Here is a 21601-nt window from a genome sequence, read left to right as displayed (position 1 = left end):
CATTCCGTTACAGATGCTATTACATTTTCTTATTTCAAAAAATGTTATTTGTATTGATTGAAGTAAAATATTTAGTCTTACAAACAGATGTGCAAAACATACAGTTTCTACAAGGGGAGGATCTGCATAATCCACATCTAGGTAAAGGGTCATGGGGTCATGCTTAGATTGATATCCTTTATGGCTAGAGAAGAGTTGACTTAAGCTCTTATCTGTCTTATTTGAGAAATGACAATATTCAGGTAAAAAAATAGAAAAGTCCCTTGTTAACAGGTACTAGTGTTCTTGAATAATAGACTTAATCTTGCAGCTGTCCATACCAAAAGTAAGTTACAACTAACTCTATTATAATTTACATGCCTACACATTATTTTTATAGATCAAAGTATCTATCCTTTAGCAGAAGAGAAAATGAGCTAAGGGTATCCCCTGTCTACTCATCCCTGTTCAAGTAATGAACTTTTAGTTTGATATCAAGACTGCTCGCTGCAAATTCTTCTAATTCTCAAAAATTGAGACTTTGAAATGTTTTTGATATGACTAGGTTGGCAGCTAGAGAACAATAATTATTAATAAAAGTTTTTTCTAAATAATGTAGATGAATCGCCATATAATTTCTCACTTATGGATACATCCAAGAAGTTCATCAGGGATAAGCTACGGAGTATAACTAAAAACCAAAGCGCAATCATTGTTTTTTAAATAAGCCACAGTTATGTAAATCCCCAAGGAAACCATTCCAAAAGAAGCCAGCAATCATCCAAGTACTGATGCCACATATCTGAATGGCCAAAAATGATTTTGAAGTTGACAGTAAACCGTTTTGATCTCAAAGTAACTTAGAAATAAAGTAAGTGAAAGCAAAAGCTGCTACCATCACTATTCCCTTCAACCGATGGTTACATTTGCCATCACAATAAAAATCTGTGGATACGAAATAAACGCAAGAAGGATCAAAAGAAATGTATTGAGTTCAACAGCATAGATAGATATATATTCTAATTGCTTCTATCCCTTTCTGGTGAGGAATACGAGTTTATATTGAGTCAATATCTAACCCACATAAAAAATATATTCTACTACTTGTATTTCAGAGACCAACTGCAAAAAGTGGATGGTGTCTATTGTGTATTATATCCTTGAGCTGAACTCGCTCATTAAAGGTTTGATAGCTGACTTAAGAAATGCTGATAAGGATTCTGTATGATATGAATCTGGCAACTATTTGAAAAGAGCAAAGAAGTCAATCCAAAAGGTTGCACAGGTACCCAATTGCACAGATAAAATATTGACCAGAAAAAAAACAGAATCCAGCACCGTAACACAAAATAAATGATGCAAAATATGTTTTAATGAGTCAAAATAAGTACAGAGAGACAACCCGTGGTTTCACTGCAAACACAGCATCATCAGTGTGAATGAAAAAGCTTATTCAATCTACAATTTACTGTACATAGGACCCCGATGGATCACACGACCGTATATAAAAAAATCAAAAGTAAAAATACCCCTGAGCAAAAATTCATATATATTAATTCAACATTTCATCAAATGACAAATACTGTCCCTATATTAAATAATCAACACCTTTTGCAAAATATGTAATAATGTCACGTGGTTCAGATTAAATACTAATAGCGACACTTAATGGTTAAACGATAAGTTACATATAAATAGCTTTCATAAAAATTCATTTAAACTGAGATTATATTTAACTCCTAAATTAATAATCCATTTACATTACTTTTTATTCAAAGTATTTGACACAAATATTTAATATTAACTTAGATTAATTTGTAATCTCACACATAAGGTAAACATGATGCCTTGATTGTAATTCCTGCCTGAAAAGTGCATGTAGCACTCAGAGAAAAAGTTGTACATGAATTAAATTGCATGTCGTACTTGGGTGTTCTTAAGAAATAAGTGCCTCAGAATGGATGAATTGTATGGTCACTGTCATAAAAATACAAAATGATTAAAAGACAGCATTATCCATTGCTTACAGTTGAAGATGTGGTCTCAAGAATGACAGGTGCTACAGTTTCTTGGTACAAGATGCAAGCAGTGATTACTGTCATGTAGAACTAAATCAAGCAAGCTCCAAACTGTGTATATGTAACATGAAGGCAAAGATTCATTATGCTTACATTTCATATTTTATCAACATCACTTGTTTTCCAAAGAACTGAAGGCTTAGAATGCATTTTAAACATAATTGTTGGTCTTAGTTTGGTGTCAGACACAAAAAGGCATAACAAAAAACGGTAAACTGTTGAATACATTAAGAAAGCATAAAGTGGAATGTACTGATAGTGACGTAGAAATGCATCTGTTAAAATATTGTATATTTAAAGGCTGTCTAGAACGAAAGTGTCTAGTAAAGAAGTTCAGTCTTGTATTTCTATCAGAGAAAAATAAGTTGTGTTCATGGCTTGATTTTCAAAGCTAATAAAGTTATAGTTTCTAATCAACTGACAAAAATAAATGTTTGCAAGGATATATAAATGTAGTCTTGGTATAGTAAAGTGCTAAAACATAAGAAAGGTAATATTCTACCCATGTATGTCAACATGGAGTAATTAATAGAGTTGTGCCATCTGTAATGGATATCACAGTGGTCTCAAAGAGATGGTACCATACTAGTTTCTAGAGCATCGTCAGAAAGTGTCTCTGTTCGTTCAGCTTCCTTTTCAATGAAGCACGTCTCATACATGTGGGTAATTGCATTCCCTTAAATAATTGACAAACACAATAAGTACGGGTACAATTAATGCACTAAAGTTTATTTTTCTGAGACATGGGATACCTGATGTTCTATTTGACAGTGGCCAACAGTTTAAAATTCAAGAATTCAGAAGAACTGTGCATGAGTGGAAATTTACACACATTGACAAATCCATGCTATCCTCATTTCAGAGGGAAAGTGTATAGAACTGCCCAAACAGTTATAAATTTCATGAGAAATAGCTATATCGAAAGCTATGAGGATAGTCATCTGATAATTCTGCTGCACAAAAATATTTGGTCCACTGCAGGGGCTTAGTATTTCTTTAGCTCAACTGTATTACCTATTTTAATTATGCTACTGATGTTTGAAAATCATCTTAAAGCAAAGAAAATTAAATAAGCACAGGCAGAAATCCTGCAACATCAGAAAGTGTAACAGCCTTTTAGATTTATTAGCTAGATATAAAGAAAGTAAGAATGTAAAAGCCATGGGGGAGACCTTGCCTTCCATTGCACCCATTGCGTTTCACATGTCGTGCATTTGATGTTAGTGCACTGTTCCTTTAATGCCAAACCCCAAGGACTTGAAGATTATTTCTGTAATGCCACAATGCAGACGGAGGAAGAGTTTGCACTGGTCAGGTGCTACATCGTAAGCATGCATAGTGATCTGTTTTAGATATGTATTCCAAGAAGCCAGGTGCCAGCTAGGCCACTGAATTCAAGTACACATCTGAAGTTTACTGACTGCGAAGTGGCAACAGCAGCAGTCTGTACTGTAACTCATTTATTAAATTACAACTTACTCAGCACGAGTGGTCAGGATGGACTCATTTGTGTTGAGTCAGTAACCGTTTGTATACAAAAGCAGAATGACATCACTCTTGGTGATGTTTCCCAGAAGCTTATTATCCTGGATGCTGTTGATGATGTGGAGGGAATATGCTGCCAGATAATTTGATGAGTAATTCCACGGTCTTTAAAGTCCGCACAAGTACCAAAATTACAGATTTTCCTACAAATCTAAATTCTGTCGAGACAACAGTTAATGAAAGGCTATTGCAGATTCTGAGATGAGTGAATGATTGGACGCAACGTTATACCTGTTGACTGTCAACTGATGAGGAAGATCCATAGTTTATACTTAAAAGGAAAGGAATGAAGTCTAGTGACAGTGCATCTGATTTTCAGTGATCAGTGGTTGGATTATTTCAGACAGGGTAATGACATGTAACTGGTTTATGTTGCAGGAGGAACTGTCATTAGCCCCAATAAAATTTTTAACTGCCAGAAAGAAAAAAAAAATATTCACTAAGGAAGTATGGGCTGACAAAACATCCAATCTTGATAGTAAAATATATATATATATATATATATATAATCATGCTGTCTGCTTCCTTATCCAGTCCCACTTATTGTACTGCTAGTACCTGTCCTGTTGCTGAAATGTTGACCGTAACTGCGGGATCAGTTAGAGTCTGCAGTTGGTCATGCTGTGATCAGTGCTCAACCCCAGTAACCAAAACATAAAGAAATAAATAAAACATGTTGTTATTAATGTGCCAGTATATGAATTAAGTGAAAATTCTAGCTGAGTGTTTTTAGACTTTTTTTTATGTACATATTTTTGAATGATTTTATTGTGTCTATTAATTCACTGATAGTACAGTATTGCACTTTTGTTACTTCCCTCAAGGCATAAAATGTCATGTTGTTTCGGATTCTGACTTTTTTGTACTAACACTGCACTACTTACGTTATATTTCTCTAATCTGCCTGTAATTTTCCATCAATGCTACACAACGAGCCAACAGACATGGTCATGTAGTATCTGCACACAGTTCAGTAGCAGTTTTCTGTTGACTTCTTCTACTAATGCACTTTACCTTAAGAAATACCTGGTACTTGCACATTGTTTGCTTGTTAGTCGTCTTGTGTTATCCCCATATATACCTCATTTACCTGCAGCAAGTTTTTCTTCTCCATTAACCTATCCTCTCATTTTTTTAATTTTCAGTTGGTTTTAACTGTTCTTTTCTGACCATTCTATTAAAAAAGGAAAAAAACACTTCAGTTTGCTTGTACATGCTAATTTCTTCAACATTTGTTTGCCCTTTCTGTGATTTTTTTCTTTAGACATCCTGCCTTACAAAGATATTTAGAAGATACAGCCTTATTAGTAAACACATACTAGCAGTGGTTTTGTCTTAATAGAGGCCTCTACTATGTGTGTTTAGCCAGTGTTCTTATCCACTCTTTTGCCGTAGTCTGTGACAGTGGAGTTTGGCACCTCTCACTGCCTGTAAGTGGTCACAGTTTTGATCACTTAGTAACAGCTTGTAAATCATCATACTGAAGTTTGCATTGAGTTATTTGGTAGCAGCCTAATAACTCCTTTCTACTTTTGAAAGAAAATATCAGTCTGACAGTTTACAAACTGCAGTTACAGTGCTGTAATGACAACTTGTAAGCAAGCAACCTGTTCATCACCTCCTACCACTTGGCATCTAGGGCAGCCATCCCCTCTGCCTCGCCCTTTCTACATCTCTGCTTTTGCTTTAGGAACCACTCCAAGACTGACGGGCTTCTTTCAGTAGCTTTGTTGTTGAAGCTTGCCATATACCTTGCTGAAATCGCAGTGAGCATCTTCATTCTGTCTTTCTTCAGGAACCTTGCCTCCCAGCTAAAATGTTCCATTGAATACGGCTAACATGATCTTTCAAGTAGAAATCCTGTCCTAGGTTGTGTCCTTAGCTTGTTGTATTGATTTCACCTTTAGCAAACTGGCTCTGTGCTGAATGGTTTACACAGTTGGAGCAGATGCCATGGCAGCCTAAAGGACTTTAGCTTGTTGATGTGTTTGGCCCTGGAGTAAATAAAGCTCTAAGTGTGAGCTGGGAAGGGGATGCAATAGTTAATAATCCCAGCTTTAGTGCTCCTCTGTTTGCATGTAATGTGTTACATTTATGTTGTCAAAACAATGCTGATATGTAGTGTCAGTATCATGTTAAGTAGTACTTCAAATATTTCAAATATTTCATAGTAACCGATGTGCTGCATGGAACTTGAACAATTCTCACAACTAGCTATATAGTGTAGAGTATTAGAATTATACCACATTGTCTGCAAACGAGTAAAAAAGCTGGATCCATTTCTTTTGCTGTGAAAGATCAGTGATGCACTTTACTGTCTCTGTAGAGCTGAGCTGTGTGGCAGTTTTTTTATTTTATTCCTGCATTATGTAAGGTTGTGTTTCAGCTTGTCTTCAGAAAGTACTGAAAATAAGGACCAAGATGGGTTCAAAATGAAACTGTCCATTTTGTGTAAGGGGGCCATCATGATGCGTTTTCAATGATGGACCTTATATATAAATAAATAAAAGTAGTTGAAAGAATAAGCAGCAGAATGCAAACTAGATGTAGCTGCTATCTTTCACATTCCTTACCTCGGTAGTATTTATTCCTAACATCTATACTGTTATACTGTTATCCTCCTTACCCATGTCTTATAAGTGATATTTAGTGTCTGCTCATCACATATATTGCACATGGTTTGCATACTAAATTTTTTATACTTGGAATTTAATATGATGCATGTCCCCAAAGAAAAAAAAATGTCTCTTATCTTTGTGTATGTCACTACAGAACAATTAACTGTTCTCATCTAGATGTCTTAAGAACTACACTTGTAATACATCTTTGCTAATAATTTAGTCTTGACTATTTGAAATGTATCTGCTCGACCTGTTCTCCCCAGGCCTTAAATGAAAAATGGCTTTGTCCACTTGGACTTTCCCGGTCAAAAGAGTGAATACATAAATGCTGCAGTGCATCAGGGGACAGCTGCACACCAGATATGCCATTCTTGTGGTAAGATGTTAAAGGAGGTTCCATCTATTTGGAGTTAGTAGTATATCAGGTGACTGTTTGCTATCCCATGGATTTTTTCAATGAATATTGTGGGAGATTCATTAGTGTCCTTGCCAAATTTCATTCATTCATTTTTACATGCCACCTGGGGGGTTTCTCTGTAAAAGAATCAAATATTCAGTGAAATCTGCTTAGTGAATTGAAGTGATTTTCTGATATTAGTAAATGCATCATGGCATTTGGTAAGTCAAGTGCCGTGATGAATTGTCTTCCCTTGTCCGTACTTATTTATTTGGTTTGTTTTTATTTATTTTTTTAACAGAAAGCTTCATAAACTATTTATTAAACCATGACTCAAATAAATTTAGTTTTTCCTACCATGATGTTACCCTTGGGATAATGTGCTGTATTCATACAATTTAATGGGCGCCTGTGGGTGTGTGCAGTGGTGAACTTATTAAAGGCTGTGGAAACGGCACGCAATTTTTATACACTAATTGCGCTAATTTTAAAGTTTGCTGCTTTCATCTCTGTTGTCAGTGTATTGAAAATGGACTTTGTAAAAGTGTATTTCTCTCAAAAAAATGAAGTAAAAAATGCTCCCAAATGGTCAGAGGCTCTGGCAGTTTTTGCATCACGTGCCATGTTACAAAAAAAGCTAAAAAACACTGGAAAACATTTTAAATAACGTTCCCAACAATGCACTGTTGACATGAGTAATTTATACTTCCTCTTGTGACATTTTGCATTGTCTACGTTGCAAAACCAGGCAGTTTATAGTCATGCATTGAACACATTTAGACAATGAAGAAATGAATACAGTTCATGCAGGTAGAAGGTTCTAGTTGTATGCAGCTTACATCTGTCAAGAATATACTTCTGCTGATTTTGGTCTCACTTAGGTATTTCAGAGTAAACAAATTTTAGCATTTAAGAAACTGTGAGCTTTCATAAGCTTGTAAAAATGTACTTGTCATGTAGCTGATTTGCATCAAAAGAAATATTTTCTTTCTCTTTCATGTAGTTAAGCATTTGCTTTTGTTAAACGTATGCATAACGCAATTGATACTTTGCCTGTGGTAATTGTAAGTCTCAGTTTTCAAAACAATTAGCTAAGCACATACATTTGAAATAAAATATTCTGTTCCCTATATTGCATGAAGGGATTGTTGCACATATTCCAAGAGGTTCATAAGTTAGGCTATCTCTTACAAAACGTGTAGGTAAAACAGTAATTCTGAATGTAACGAAAGTCTGAAGAGAACAAATACAACTTTGTGTGTATATATTCTAATTTATCATTGCAAATGCATTGTTGTGGTGTGTACATTCACATAGTGGCCTTTAAGGAATATAACTTAATTCCTGTAACACGTTTTGATATAAACAAGTTATGCAATATTGATTATCCCTTATGTTCGTTCTTCCTCCATGCATAGTGTTTGCTGTTTTCTGTGATCAGTATCCTATTAATTAGGGCATTCTTTACTCTGCAAGTCATTAAATGTTGCTGCTATACTGAAATCTGCATTAAGAAATTCTCATAAACTCAAATGACAAACTGTTGTTTCAGACAACACTTGGTAATAATATTTCTAGAAAACTGGTGAAAGTTGTGAAAAGCTGTGCCTAAATATAAAGATGAAATACCAATGATATTGAAAATTATTTTTTCTCTTTTTTTTCTTCTGTATTTAGGATAACAGTAGAAGTTTCCTCTCGTATGTCGTTGCATACTACTTGAGGCATTTTGATGAGGTACAGTATGATTCAACATTAGTTATAAAGAAAGCTACTTGAAACCTTGCATTTGTGAACTAGGGATATAGTTATTGAAGCCTGTTGTAAAAAGAATGAATCGGAGAACAGTGCATTTGTTAAAACTGCTGAATAGTAAAGCTTAGACACCAGGGTTTGAATCTCATCAACTTATACATGCATAATGTGTGATTCTGAGTCTGAGCAAATCATTTATTTATATGTGTTGACCGGGAGAGTCCGACTGGACGTAAGTCCATTTTCAGCGGAGGCCCGGGGAGAAAAGCTCCACAGTAAAATAAACAGACAGTAGTTACATTGGATTACATAGTGATTAACAATTTACATAGCAATTACTTACAACATATTTACAGATGAAGAACATAGTACATCAGTAGACAGCTAGAATCTTTATCTGTGAAGTACATAACAGACATTAACAAATGTTACAAGAAGAAGGTCCTGCTGTATAATAAGTACTGGCTTATAAGCATCTGAGCTTGCTATAATCAAGGTAGTTAGTGGAGTGGAAAGAAAGGTAGTGGTTGGATAGGGTGGGTGATATTAGAGTGGGAATTGCAAGGGCATAGCCAGCATGTTTTTAGGTGCACTTTTAGTAAAGTTTTGAAGTGGGTGCATGATGGTATGGAGGTAATTGTGGGTGAGAGGTAAATAATTTAACTTTTTTTTTATACTGCCACATACCCCTGAGGAAGGAATGCTTCTTTCCAGTTGCAGTATTGCAATCTGGACCACAAGTGAATAAATACATTTTCAAAAGATGTAGGAGTGGATCTGTAGTTTTTAATTGGTATAACAGATAATGTCACTTCCACAGATGATTGTATAAATAAAGCAGATTGAAGAAATTTCACTGTCATGGTAGTTGACTTAAGTTATTTATTAACCAGGTAACTGGGCTGGTACAAGATCATTTTAGCTAGGACCTGGGCTAGTTGCACAAAGCAGCATAACAGAAAATTAATTAGTACAGAACAAAATGCAATGTTATGTACAGTACTGTAATAAATACAACAAAAGATGCAGAACTTGAAACTGTATTAGACCTGTTTACATCATTTGTACAATAAGAGAGTTAAGATATGAAGTCAGGGTCATCATAAAATAAGGTGGGCTAGGAAGATGTTCAAAAGAAGCAGCATATTAGTGTATAAATATTAGTTTTGAACAGTTCAAGGTAGCTCAACGTATATCAGAAAGACCATAAGTATACATTTCTGGAGAATTCTAAAGTAACTTGCTCATTAGTCCTAATTCTGTAGCGCTGCTGTTAAACCTCTTCTCAATGAAAACTGGAAAATTTTGTTTATTTATTTATTTACATTTGTTTACCAGGAAATTCCAACTGGACACAGGTCCTTTTTCAGTGGAAGCCCGGGGAGAAAAGCTCCACAGAACAATAAATGAGCAGCAGAGTACATGAAGAACAACTGAATATACATACAATAGCAAATAATACATACTGCAACTTAGTTTTTGAGTAGATGGTTCCAGGTTCCCGAGTCAGCTTTTAGAGAGGGTCCTTTCATTAATCAATAAGACAAAAATGGAGTTGTGTAGGGGAGGACTCCTTGATCTTGAGTTCTGGTTGTGAAAGTAAATGATGTCAGTAGTATAGAGACTGTAGCTGTAACAAGCAGCTAGTTTTCCTTTAGTAAGGTCAGGCAATGGCATTCTTGTTGAGGAAAAGGAGAAATGAAATAACATATTTTATTAAATGTTGTTCGAAGTATGCTTGTATTGCAGACAGATATAATCAATTATTTCAAGCATCCATTAAGTTACTGAGACAGTACATGAGATAAATGACTTTAGAGTGTATTCCCATAAGTCTGTGAAATGAATTTGCCTTTTATCAGTGAATCTTCCCCGGCAACATAATGTTCTGCTACTTAAGTCAGCATGTGGATAGACAAAACAACTTGCAGCAGTACCTTAACAGCTTAGCTGATCTGCCATGAGCACAGACTCCGTACAGTTTCAATATCTGTGGTAATAAATCAAGGGCTGTTGTACAAGAGTTGTGAAACCTGGTTGACATTCTAGCGGCCTTGTATTCTGTCGCATCCTAACTATTCTTATTGTAATGACTAGGTGTAGCAGGGATACATGGAAATGTAGATTCATTTTATATTTTAATTTACTGTGATTTCTATACATTTTTTGAGAATATTTATTGAGAATATTTATAGAATCAGGGGACTGCAGGAAATGTTTAACTGATAATTCTTTAGTACTTTTCAGCATTTATAATGTCACAAGCCTTCTCATTTAAATGATATTGATTATTGAGTTCTCTGTGAGGTTCAGCTTTCTCTTCTTAATAAATAATTTTGTGATAGCCCCAAGGCATGTAAATGTGGACAATTTAACATTGCATTTGCAAGAATTAACATACTTTTTGCTTAAATCACTTCACATCTTTGGTCTGCCTCTTCAAATGTGTGGATTGTCTGGCAACTCACTGAAGTTTGAAATTGCTAAATAATGACAGACATTTGAGTTTCAGACTTCATAACCCTCAGAAATGCATACTAATCCAAAGCCTGTTATTCGTTACACTTTCTAATGTTGCATTAGCAAAATTTAAATTCTGTCCCTGACTTTGGGCTTTTGTCCCCCCGTGATCTTGGGCTTTGTCAAAATGTCTTGCAGTAAAAGGTTGCAAGGGGTGCACACAGTCTTCGGTGCCATCAGTATAGAACAAATAAGTGCATTCCCAGCTGAGAACACTTACCAGTGTAGCCTTTTGCAGAATATGATCACGGTTTCTTGCTCGCTCTTTAAAGACGATAATGAGATTTCCCAGCGTGCATTTGGATTGTACAACTGGTTTCGTTTGTGCTGTTTAGGGACCAGAGTGTACAACTGGTTTCGTTTGTGCTGTTTAGGGTCCAGAGTTCTTCTTAATTTTTATTTGTTGCATTACTTAGTGGGTCAGCCCACTAAGTTCAGGTCTCTTCAGGGTCAGCCTTGAGGCACTGTCTGATTAAATGACTTGCTCAGTTACTCATCAGGCCAATGGATTCTGAGGTAATCAATCCATGTGCTACAGGATGAGGTTTGTTAACAGATTATACCCTTATTCCTGTGTGCTAGACTGCCAGACCAATGACGAATTAGTGAAGAATGAATATGTAGTTAGAATATTTATAACAAAATTTGATGTGAAGGGCAACTACAGTGTGAATCATCTGCACACATTACCTGTTGTTTGAATTATGGATGCGTTTTTCTTTCCTTTCCTTCCTAGATCTGTTAATATCTGGATATTTCACAGGTAGCTAGTATATATTTGTACCCATTCTAGACATGCTGTTTTAAAGCTAGAACTTTGCTGGCGACTGACTTTTTGTCCAGTATTGGTGGAGGGAGCTGCTGTTGATCTTAAAACAGGATTGGAGTCGTACATATCTATATCTAGTTATTTCTCCTTTAAACTCAGCACCCAAGTCTTGCGTATCCTATAGTGTGAGAGATGGAGCTCTTTGTAAGGTATTGTTTCCAGAATGATTACTTTTCATACATGAAAAATAATTACTGTGTGATCATTACCTAGCTGTCAGTCAGGACATTCTGGCTTTAGATAGTATCCTTGTCATTATACTATTACCCGTGATTGTGCATGTATGTAAGTAGCTATGGTGCATGAGTACTGCAAACATATCATGGGGCATCAGCAACAAAATAATTTAGAAAAGGAAGACATGAATGTGAGCAAAGTGTTGGAAAACTCGGACACAAAAAAGGGAATGCAAAATAAACAGGGATGCAGACCGGGCACCTAAGTGGAACACAGACCGCAAACTTAAAACAGCTGCTGATCATATTGGAGAAGTTATACCTATGTGTTGTAATTGGAATCCTACAGTTAGTCGAAATGCAGTTCATAAAAAAAAAAAAATTACATTGACGGGTCATTCTGTCACTTGATCAAAGTGTAGATGAAGGCAACTGATGCTTCATCATTTTGCTTGCACTTCTGTCAGTCAGTGTTGTACTTTGCAGTGTAACCAAAATGACGAGATCCTCAATCTATGCTCTATTAGTATTGTATTCTGTGTGGATTGCAGTGTTAAGTAAAGGTGTACAAGGTTCATTCCTGCCAATTTCACTGTGGCTCAGGCAGTGATACTACTGTTCCAAGATCAGATAGTGGGGTATTGAAGTTTGTCTTTTTCTGCTGAGAAGTCTCACAGTTATTTTATTTGTAGTTAAGGGGCGTGTAGATGCAAAAATACTTGGTTGATAGGTTTGGACTTTAAAAATGTATACCATATGTTGATGGTTTATATTCACAATAGTGAATACTGATTTTAAGTTCACATTGATGATTCAGTATAGACCCTTCTAATTTATGTTGCACATAATGAAATACTTTATGTAGTTTTTGTACCAAATCTAGATATTCATATTACCACCTCTGCAAGCAGAGATGAACATAGTACTGTGTGTTACATACAGAGCTTAGTATTAACATTGCTACATGATATTATATGGCTAAAACACACCACTAGTTTGCAGCTCACGTTTTATGATTTATGAACCTGAAGAAAGGGCATTATTTCAGAACATGGAGACAGTATTCCAAAACTTGAGGAATGCTTGAAGACTGAAACTTTGTTCCATGCTATTTTAGCAGGCGGCCACTGTGGTGCAGCGGTTAGCATTGCCGCCTCACAGCAAGAGGTTCTCCTGTTCGATTCTCGGCTGGGGTGCCTTCTGTGCGGAGTCTGCATCTCCTCCCTGTGGTCACATGGGTTTCCTCCGGGTGCTCCGGTTTCCTCCCACATCCCAAAGACATGCTGTAGGTGGATTGGACACTCCAAATTGGCACTAGGTGTGAGTGTGTGCCTTCTGTGGAAGGTTGGGCACCGGGCTGGCACCGTAAAACTCCACTGCCAATCATGAGCAGACAGGTGATCCGCTCTGGCGACCCATAACCAGGAAAAAGCTGAAAGAAGAAGTACATTGCCTTTAGTCATTGGGCTAATGTTGATGTTAGGCGATACCAAATTATCAACCACCACAGGGGACAACAGAGTTAAAAAAAGTAATATAGAAGGTACAGAATTGGATGAATTATAGTAAATTTCCTGAGTTTTGCTGAGCTCTTCTGTATTTGTATTTGTTTAGAGGGGTAGAACACTGACAAGGAAGTTCCTGTTTCAGGCTAAGTTCCAAACAGTAGTGATCACAGAGGAAGGACTGTAGTGTGTAAGTCATGTATGTGTGTGTGTGTGTGTGTGTGTGTGTGTGTGTGTGTGTATATATATATATATATATGTGTGTGTGTGTGTGTGTCTGTGTGTATGTATATATATGTGTATATATATATATATATATATATATATATATATATATATATATATATATATATATATATATATATATATATATTGCCAACATCCTGGCAAATCGGTTCAGTGCTAACTTTACCCCCCTCTCACCCCCTAAAGGGCCCATATCTATACAGGAAGAATGCAGAGTCTCTGTAATCACAACTGCACAGGTAAAACCAAAACACAGCATCCATGGGACCAGACAACATCCTGGGCTGTGTTTTACACACACATCAGAACGAACTGGCTCCCCACTTAAGCACTATGTTCAATAATAGCCTTGCATCAGGCTTTGTGCCCACTGAATGGCGCACAGCAACAGTTATCCCACTCCACAAAGGGGGAGCCACCACTGATCCCGGGAACTATCTACCTATTAGCATGACGAGCCTGGTCTGCAGGGTCATGGAACGTATCATCATGGAACTCATAAACAAAGACATTGGTAACCTCCAAACTCTGGATGCCACCCAGTTTGGGTTTGTGAAAAGCAGATTATGCCTCCTGAACCTGATCGACTTCTTTGAGGCAGTCACCAAAGCCGTGGATGAGGGTAAGGTGGTTCACACAGCCTATCTTGACCTCACCAAGGCTTTCGACACCATCCCCCATTCTGGAATTATAGCTAAACTCACTAAACTAGTTATAAATCCCTACATCACAAGATGGGTTGCCAACTGGCTCACTGACAGAACCCACACTGTAAAAGTTGCAGACTCCAAATCTAACCTCAAAGCAGTGATAAGTGGAGTACCACAGGGTTCCGTCCTGGGACCTCTCCTGTTTGGTGTCTACTTCTCTGAAGTACAGGCTAACACAGAAGGCCTCTGGCTAATGAAGTTTGCAGATGACTGCAAGCTAGGAGCCATAGTCAAGTCCCCAAATGATGTGGACATTCTACAGAAGGGCCTTACTGAGACAGATGCCTGGTGTCAGAGCCATGGCCTCAAGCTCAATGCCAAAAAGTGCAGTGTCATCCCCTTTGGTAAAAACTCTGTACCCCTGAACTACCACATAGGCAGCAATCTACTTAACACCAAATGCATGATAAGAGACCTTGGGACCCAGGTGGACAGTAGTCTCTCCTTTGATAGTCACATCGCCACAGTAGTCAGGAAGTCCTTCTACATGGCACACCTCATCATAAAGGGTTTTCATCCAGGAAAAAAAGAGGTCATTGTTCCCCTCTACTCATCACTCATTAGACCCATTATAGAGTACAATGCCCCTTTTGGAATGTACCTCACAAGACATCTGCAGCAGCTGGAAAGGCCAGAGAAGTACCTCAGAAAGAGGATTACTGGCCTCAAACAAATGCCCTACACTGACCGCCTCAAACATCTCCAGCTTTAATCCATAGCATATCACCTACTCCGAGGTGATCTCTGCTTAAGATATAAAGCTATGTCAAACCCAGAGATGTTGGACATGCTACACCTAAAGAAATGCCAATCACTCTGAGCTACACACACTAGGGATCTAAACCTTGTCACTACAATAAACAGGACATGCTGGAGGGATAGATTCTTGTCCCAGAGACTTCCTATACTCTGGAACAAGCTACCCATCTATGTCAAGCAAAGTTCTTCATTAGCACTCTTCAAGAATCACTTCTGTGTCTCTGCTGAACAGTGGCACAGGAAAATAACTTTCTTGGGTGGAGTAAGCTGTGGAATCTTGCTGGCTAGGCTTACGTAGGCCCTTGGGCCGATAGCCTAGTACCTACCTATGAACCTATGTATGTGCCTATGTGTGTGTGTGTGTGTGTGTGTGTGTATATATATATATATATATATATATACACACACACACACTATTTTACACACACACTCACACACACACACACATATACACACTTTTATATATATATATATATATATATATATATATATATACACACACACACACATATTTTGCACACACACACACACACACACACACATATATATATATATATATATATACACACACACACACACATACCATATACATATATACCCACACACACACACACACACACACACACACACACACACACACACACACACACACATACACACACACACACACACACACGGAGGAATAGAGAGGGAGATGCACCTGAATTGTTTTTATATCATACAAGCAGTTTCTCCGTAGAAAACATCACTCTTAAGCAAGCATATTCACCTCCATGCCGACCTCCAGTCCCTATTCTTCCTCTCCCAAGCCTTCAGTACAGTTCATTACCTAATTTCATTTCAAGTGATCCTCTTGTCAGTTCTGTGCCTTCCTCACAGGAAATCCTTTTGATATACCCATCACCTAAACACCACCTGCATCAAAAATTCTAATTATGCTTTGTTTTACCTCCTCTATCCCATATTTTTAATCTGACCAGTATGTTCTGATTACAGTCTAACTGAATAGAGAGCCATTGTTCCCTTCCTTTTTTCTCAGATTCAAAGCTCCCCAGAACCTGAAAAATGTCACTCTGTTTCTGACCTCTCCCTTCTCAAGGAATCTGTGAAAAGCTTATGGATAATACAATCTTGTCTTACATTCACAAAAGTAAAATTCTCCGTCTCTGCCAGAGTAAGTTAATGCCTGGGTGCAACCTTACATCTATCTACCGTATTTCAGGGTACTGATTTCATTTTCAACATTATATAATAAGTCTGTTTAATAGGTCTGTATTTATTCATCTAAAAAGTTTTTGAATTATGTAATCATTCATCCCAATCCTAAAATCCTCTAGCACTGCTTTTTGTATTGAATCTCCTTTGTCGATATTAAAATCACATGTCTATTACAGTCCTTCATATATTTCAACTGCACGCTCTTAAATTTTCAGCTTCCAAAATGGTGTTCCCTATGAATCCATTCTGCATCTTGTTCAGTTATCCTTCCTTATTCACTGTTGCAGTATTCCTTACATGTGGGATATCCTGCCAAGGACAGCCTATGTCAGGCCAACTTACCAAAGCGTTTACATCGTATGAGCGACATATGTCATCCGTATGCTCCCTGCATAGGTGTAGGGCATAAAGGGGACATAATGACGCTCACCCTCAGAACTTCTTTGCTGCTAGTCCAAATGCTACATTTGAACTTCTGTCCAAGACGTCTTTGCTGCACTGATTTTACTGAGCCATTAACAGATAAGTGCCCCATTGTGCTTCCTTTTCTTGCATTATTTGCAGTCAGAGTTCATGTCATCCAGGAAATGGAAAGGTCAGTGTGGGAGGCAGATTCCCTATAAAGATAGACACAACAAGTGCCTGTTCTGCTTAGGTGCTATACATGAGCATACTTGTTGTGCCGTTTGTCAGGCCTTTGTTCCCAGAACCCTTCACAGTCATCTGTACTCCTTAGCTATTTATCTGGAGAACCAACATCTAAAGCTTTTGACTGAGGGTACCGTGGCAAACTCCACCAGCCCCAAGGTTCAGCTGGCCTTTAAGAAAGAGACTAAAAGGTCTTGCTTTGATTCTGTTGCTGTCCAGCCTCCACCACATGTCAGTGTAGATGGGAATTAAGCCCCTAAGGAATGGCCCACAGTATTAAAACACTTTAACGTTTAAGCTATGCTGAACATGGTTGTAAGAAATGTACATGTGAAGGTAGGGCCTGATAGGGAATTAAGATGCCAACCTGATTTTCTACCTCTCTGTCTGTAATAATGTGCTCACTGACATCCCATGTTCTACAAAATATGTGCCTTTTAAAGTGAAGTGCATGCTTGACTCCTTACCCTTAAAAACAGAGAATGGAAAGATTATTCCACACACTGCACTTGAGATCTTTACAAGTTAAGCCCCTCTGGAGAACTCTTTCCCCACCACCACTAACCCTAATGTGCTACACAAACTTTAAAACCCACTAAAACTAAACACACACACACACACACACACACACACTCTCACTATTATCTAACAAAGTGTAGCTCTGAACAGCAAACCCCTTTGTGAAGCTAGTATCATAAAGACTTATGATACCCCACACTTTATTATTATAAAGTGTAGCCCACTTATAGATAAAAGTTTGCATTGAATAAAATATTTTAAGACCGCTACACAGCCCTGGGGTTGTCACTTACTTCCCTAACTGAGAATCTATGCAGCTAGGACCAGGATTTCAAAGCCAGATATTGCTAAGTACTTCCATAAAGGCTTCTGTGTGTGATATTAGTCCAGCAACTCCCCACATCTAAATTTAGTGTTTAGTGCTCAGCCTGTTATAGAACCTGACACATTGTATCAAACAGAAGGGTACGTCATCCTCAGCAATGTGGTGATTTCTAACTTGAATGTGCAGGTGAGCACATACCCACTGCTAAAACATATTTGCACCTGCATTTACATCTGGGATCCTATTATCTGTAGGTAGCCAAACACCACTATAATTCCTTCCACCACAAACAAAACCTGGGCTCTCTACTCCCTGCAAACAGTCTGCCCCAGTATGTTCACTTGTCATACATTCACTGCATGTCATTCTCTGTACTGCAAGCAGGGAGCAACTCTAAATACATGCCAAGGTTCAGGCCATTGTCATTACATACCAGACAGGTGAGATGTGCAGCAAGTCTGTATGTACCACTAGCCAGCATCTGCACCTGTACTAGGATTTTACACTAGGGACCCCCCTTGAAACATCTTTTGCGCTTTGACAGTATCAATAATTGAACAATTTGGCTAAGCTATACCACTTTGTGGCATCATCCTACTTCATAACATCACAGCTAACAAAAAGATCTTTATGCCAAGATCCCATACAAGCTCACTTCTCTTGCAGCTTCCTTTTTTCCCAGGAATGAGAACCGAGAGTGACTTTGTAAGGCCTGATATTTACTAGAAGCCTAATTGTTTAGGCACATGTTTATATGCAGCCAGACATTTTAGGACCCCAGCAACAAAGTCTTCAAATAAGTAGGTTGTCATTTTTCACATACTCTTTTTGAGTACAACATGGCATGCAACATGCACATTTTCCTATAAGCAGTTAAAAATGCTCTATCTTAGGTTGTGGTGACTCACATTGTGGCTTGTGTAGGTTTGGGTCAGGGCTTGATAGTCAAACTAAATAACATATTCTGCTCCATGGTTGGAAGGACATACAATCATTAAGTATTAAGTGTAGCATGTTGGGGACTATTTTGCCCTCTGATAAACCAGACTGTTACACCTGAAGCAGTCCTCAAGGTCTTATTCTTTATTTGATAGTCTTTTACTTTCCTCTGGCAGACGATCCACCTTGGCTTCAGTCTTATGCATTTTATCTGAGATGGCCACTCAAGTCTCCTAGAGGCTCACTTTTATAAGCAATATTTCAGAATTCAAGCTGGTAAGCTATTGTTTAATTTAGTTTGCTCATTCATAAGTATTTCTTTAAATGATTGAACTGGTAAATTTTTATTTTCTTTCTATCTTTCTTAGGTTTAACATTGTTTATCTTCTTAAGGTTACTGGGAGTAGTTATTGACAAATCCTTTAATTTTGAAGCTAGCGTGGCATAAGTTATTAGAAGTTGCTATTCAGCCACTGGGAATTTTTTGCTCACATTGTCGAGTAGGGATGGAAGGGTGCTTATAGTCCTGATTAAAGTTATATTAATAATGATGATGATAATCCTATTTCATTAACCAGGTAAGCCCACTAGAGAGACCGTCCCTTTTCAGAGGTGACCCAAGAGCAATGTTTGGTTAAGTGGTTTGCTCAGTGTCACACAGGAGGCAAATAAAGGCTGAGGGAATCCAACCCCATACCACAGGAACTAAAGCTTACAATCTTAATCTTTGTGTGCACTGACAAACATATCAATCATAACTGTTGAATGCTGTGCTACAACCAGCAGCTACTCTTGTACTCAAATTAAGAGCCTGGAAAGAGTTTAGAAATTCTTTAACAAACAGATTTTTAAAGTTAGGTGCTTGAATTATAACTACAGGCTTGAACATTTACATAATTTTTGTTTACCTACATGCCTCTTAGGGCAATATAGTTTTAATACACAAATGCAAACGTGATATAACTATGGCAGTTATCATGGGTATGGGATTTTCAGGTTACTCCCTGGCATTAGAAATCGCTAAGAGCATGTTAGTGTCCCAGTCACCAGTGTGATTCATGTGTTAACTATCGCGTATTTTGTAGGTACTTACATTTCCATTGTGATTGTGGTATTTAGGCCCCCCACACACACACACACACACACACACATTTAAACATTCAGACTGAGAGAATGCTGACATTGATATATGAACTAGCACTTGGTTTTCTTTTGTAATTGTGTAATGGGTTAAGTTGTGATGTGTGTAGTGGAAAAAAGAAGCGTTGGTTTTTATACTGTGCTGATATCTAGAAATTTACATAGTGTATGATCTGAAAAGGAATCGGTTAGGTTCCATTTTGTGATATATCTGACAGAAGATTGGGTCGATGGAATGTTTTGATGAACTAAATGTTGATGGTAGCCATCACTGCTTTATACAGTCTCTCCTAGCTCAGCTTTAAATACTTTCTTAGCATACTGGCCCTAAAACTTTTGCTGCTCCCATTTTGCCTGTTTTAGGCAAAGTTCATCTAATGAACATCACAGACTAAATAACAAATCAAATCATAAATTGGACATCATCAGGGTGCTCCTTTTCAGTGCCAGACTATTAACAATAAATTGCTGGACATTGAAACACTTTTCCACCTTAAATACATCCATGTTTGTGTGGTCATTTTGACATAATTCAAGTGTAGTTTGAGCACCCCTTCATACCTTGGTTCTGAGCCTATCATGCCTTTAAGCCCACAAGTAACTGTAAAGGAATTTAAGTGTTATTCCAGGATATTATCCTCTCCAAATGATACCCAGTGACCTCCCCCAGTGAGCACACAGAACTCCAGCTCGCACTAGGAAAGTCATAATTAGCTTGTTATCAATCCCCTTCCATGTCCTCACAGGATCATAAAAATATCCTGGCATTCCTTAAAAATATCCATATAAGAAATTAATCTTTAACCCATCTTCCATGGGCCTCAGCAGTATACTGGGTTGTGTAATAAACCGTGTCAGGCATGCCTTCACTGATCCTCTCCTTAGGCTGTTCAACCTAAGCCTTGCTGCAGGCTATGTCTCTGAATCGTAGAGCTCTGAAATGGTGATGTCCCTCCGTAAAGGTGGTCCCAATACTGACCCGTTAGCCTTATGAGCCTTGTCTGCAAAGTTATGGGGTGCATAACCACCAACCTCATCAATCATGACATTATTTATTTATTTTACTTTTGTTTGCCAGGAGTGTCCAACTGGGCTATAAGCCCATTTTCAGTGGTGGCCCAGGGAGAAAAGCTCCATACAGAAAAAATGTGTAAGAGGTAACAACATGACAGAGAATACATTTAGGATTACATAGGACAATAATACAAAAAAAAACAATTGACGCATCAAAATACAGTTACATTACAAAATGCATAGTCCAACAATGTGACAACATAAACTGTATCAAGCTGGACACATGCAACAGTCTGAATTTTGTTAAAGGTAAGTCATGCCTGCTTAATCTTGCAAGCTTTTTTTGAAAAAGTCATACAAGTGGTGGGCAGTGGTCATGCTGTCCACACTGCATGTTTGGATCTGGCAAAGGTGTTCAACACCATGCCATATGATATTATTGTCAATAAGCTAATGGACCTACACATGGAGCCCTGTGTGAGATGGATTACAAAATGCCTCAAGGAACAATCGCTAATTGTCAAAGTCAATGATACCTCCTTTTAGGGAAAAGGTGACAACCCCCCCCCCATTTGTGTTGGACCACATTCTATTGGGTGTTTATTTTTCTGACTTTAAAACTAACAACAGTTATTGCTGGTTAAGTTTGTCATTGATTGCAAGCTGGTTGTACTTAAG

The 21601-nt window shown here is 37.7% G+C and overlaps 1 protein-coding gene across 1 annotated transcript in view; it reads left to right on the top strand.

The window, feature by feature from the left end:
• The window catches only part of LOC122789858 (formin-2-like), a gene marked incomplete at its 5' end in the record, with an annotated part of 2118086 nt that overhangs the window by 1429397 nt on the left and 667088 nt on the right, over positions 1-21601 (top strand). The window contains 1 exon segment of the mRNA XM_044057292.1: positions 8298-8357. Coding sequence (XP_043913227.1) covers positions 8298-8357 — 60 coding nt within the window.

This window comes from Protopterus annectens, chromosome 15.part0, assembly GCF_019279795.1.
Source record: "Protopterus annectens isolate FY-2018-M chromosome 15.part0, PAN1.0, whole genome shotgun sequence".
Classification (NCBI taxonomy): domain Eukaryota; kingdom Metazoa; phylum Chordata; order Ceratodontiformes; family Protopteridae; genus Protopterus; species Protopterus annectens.
This window is presented reverse-complemented; position numbering and strand designations above follow the sequence as displayed.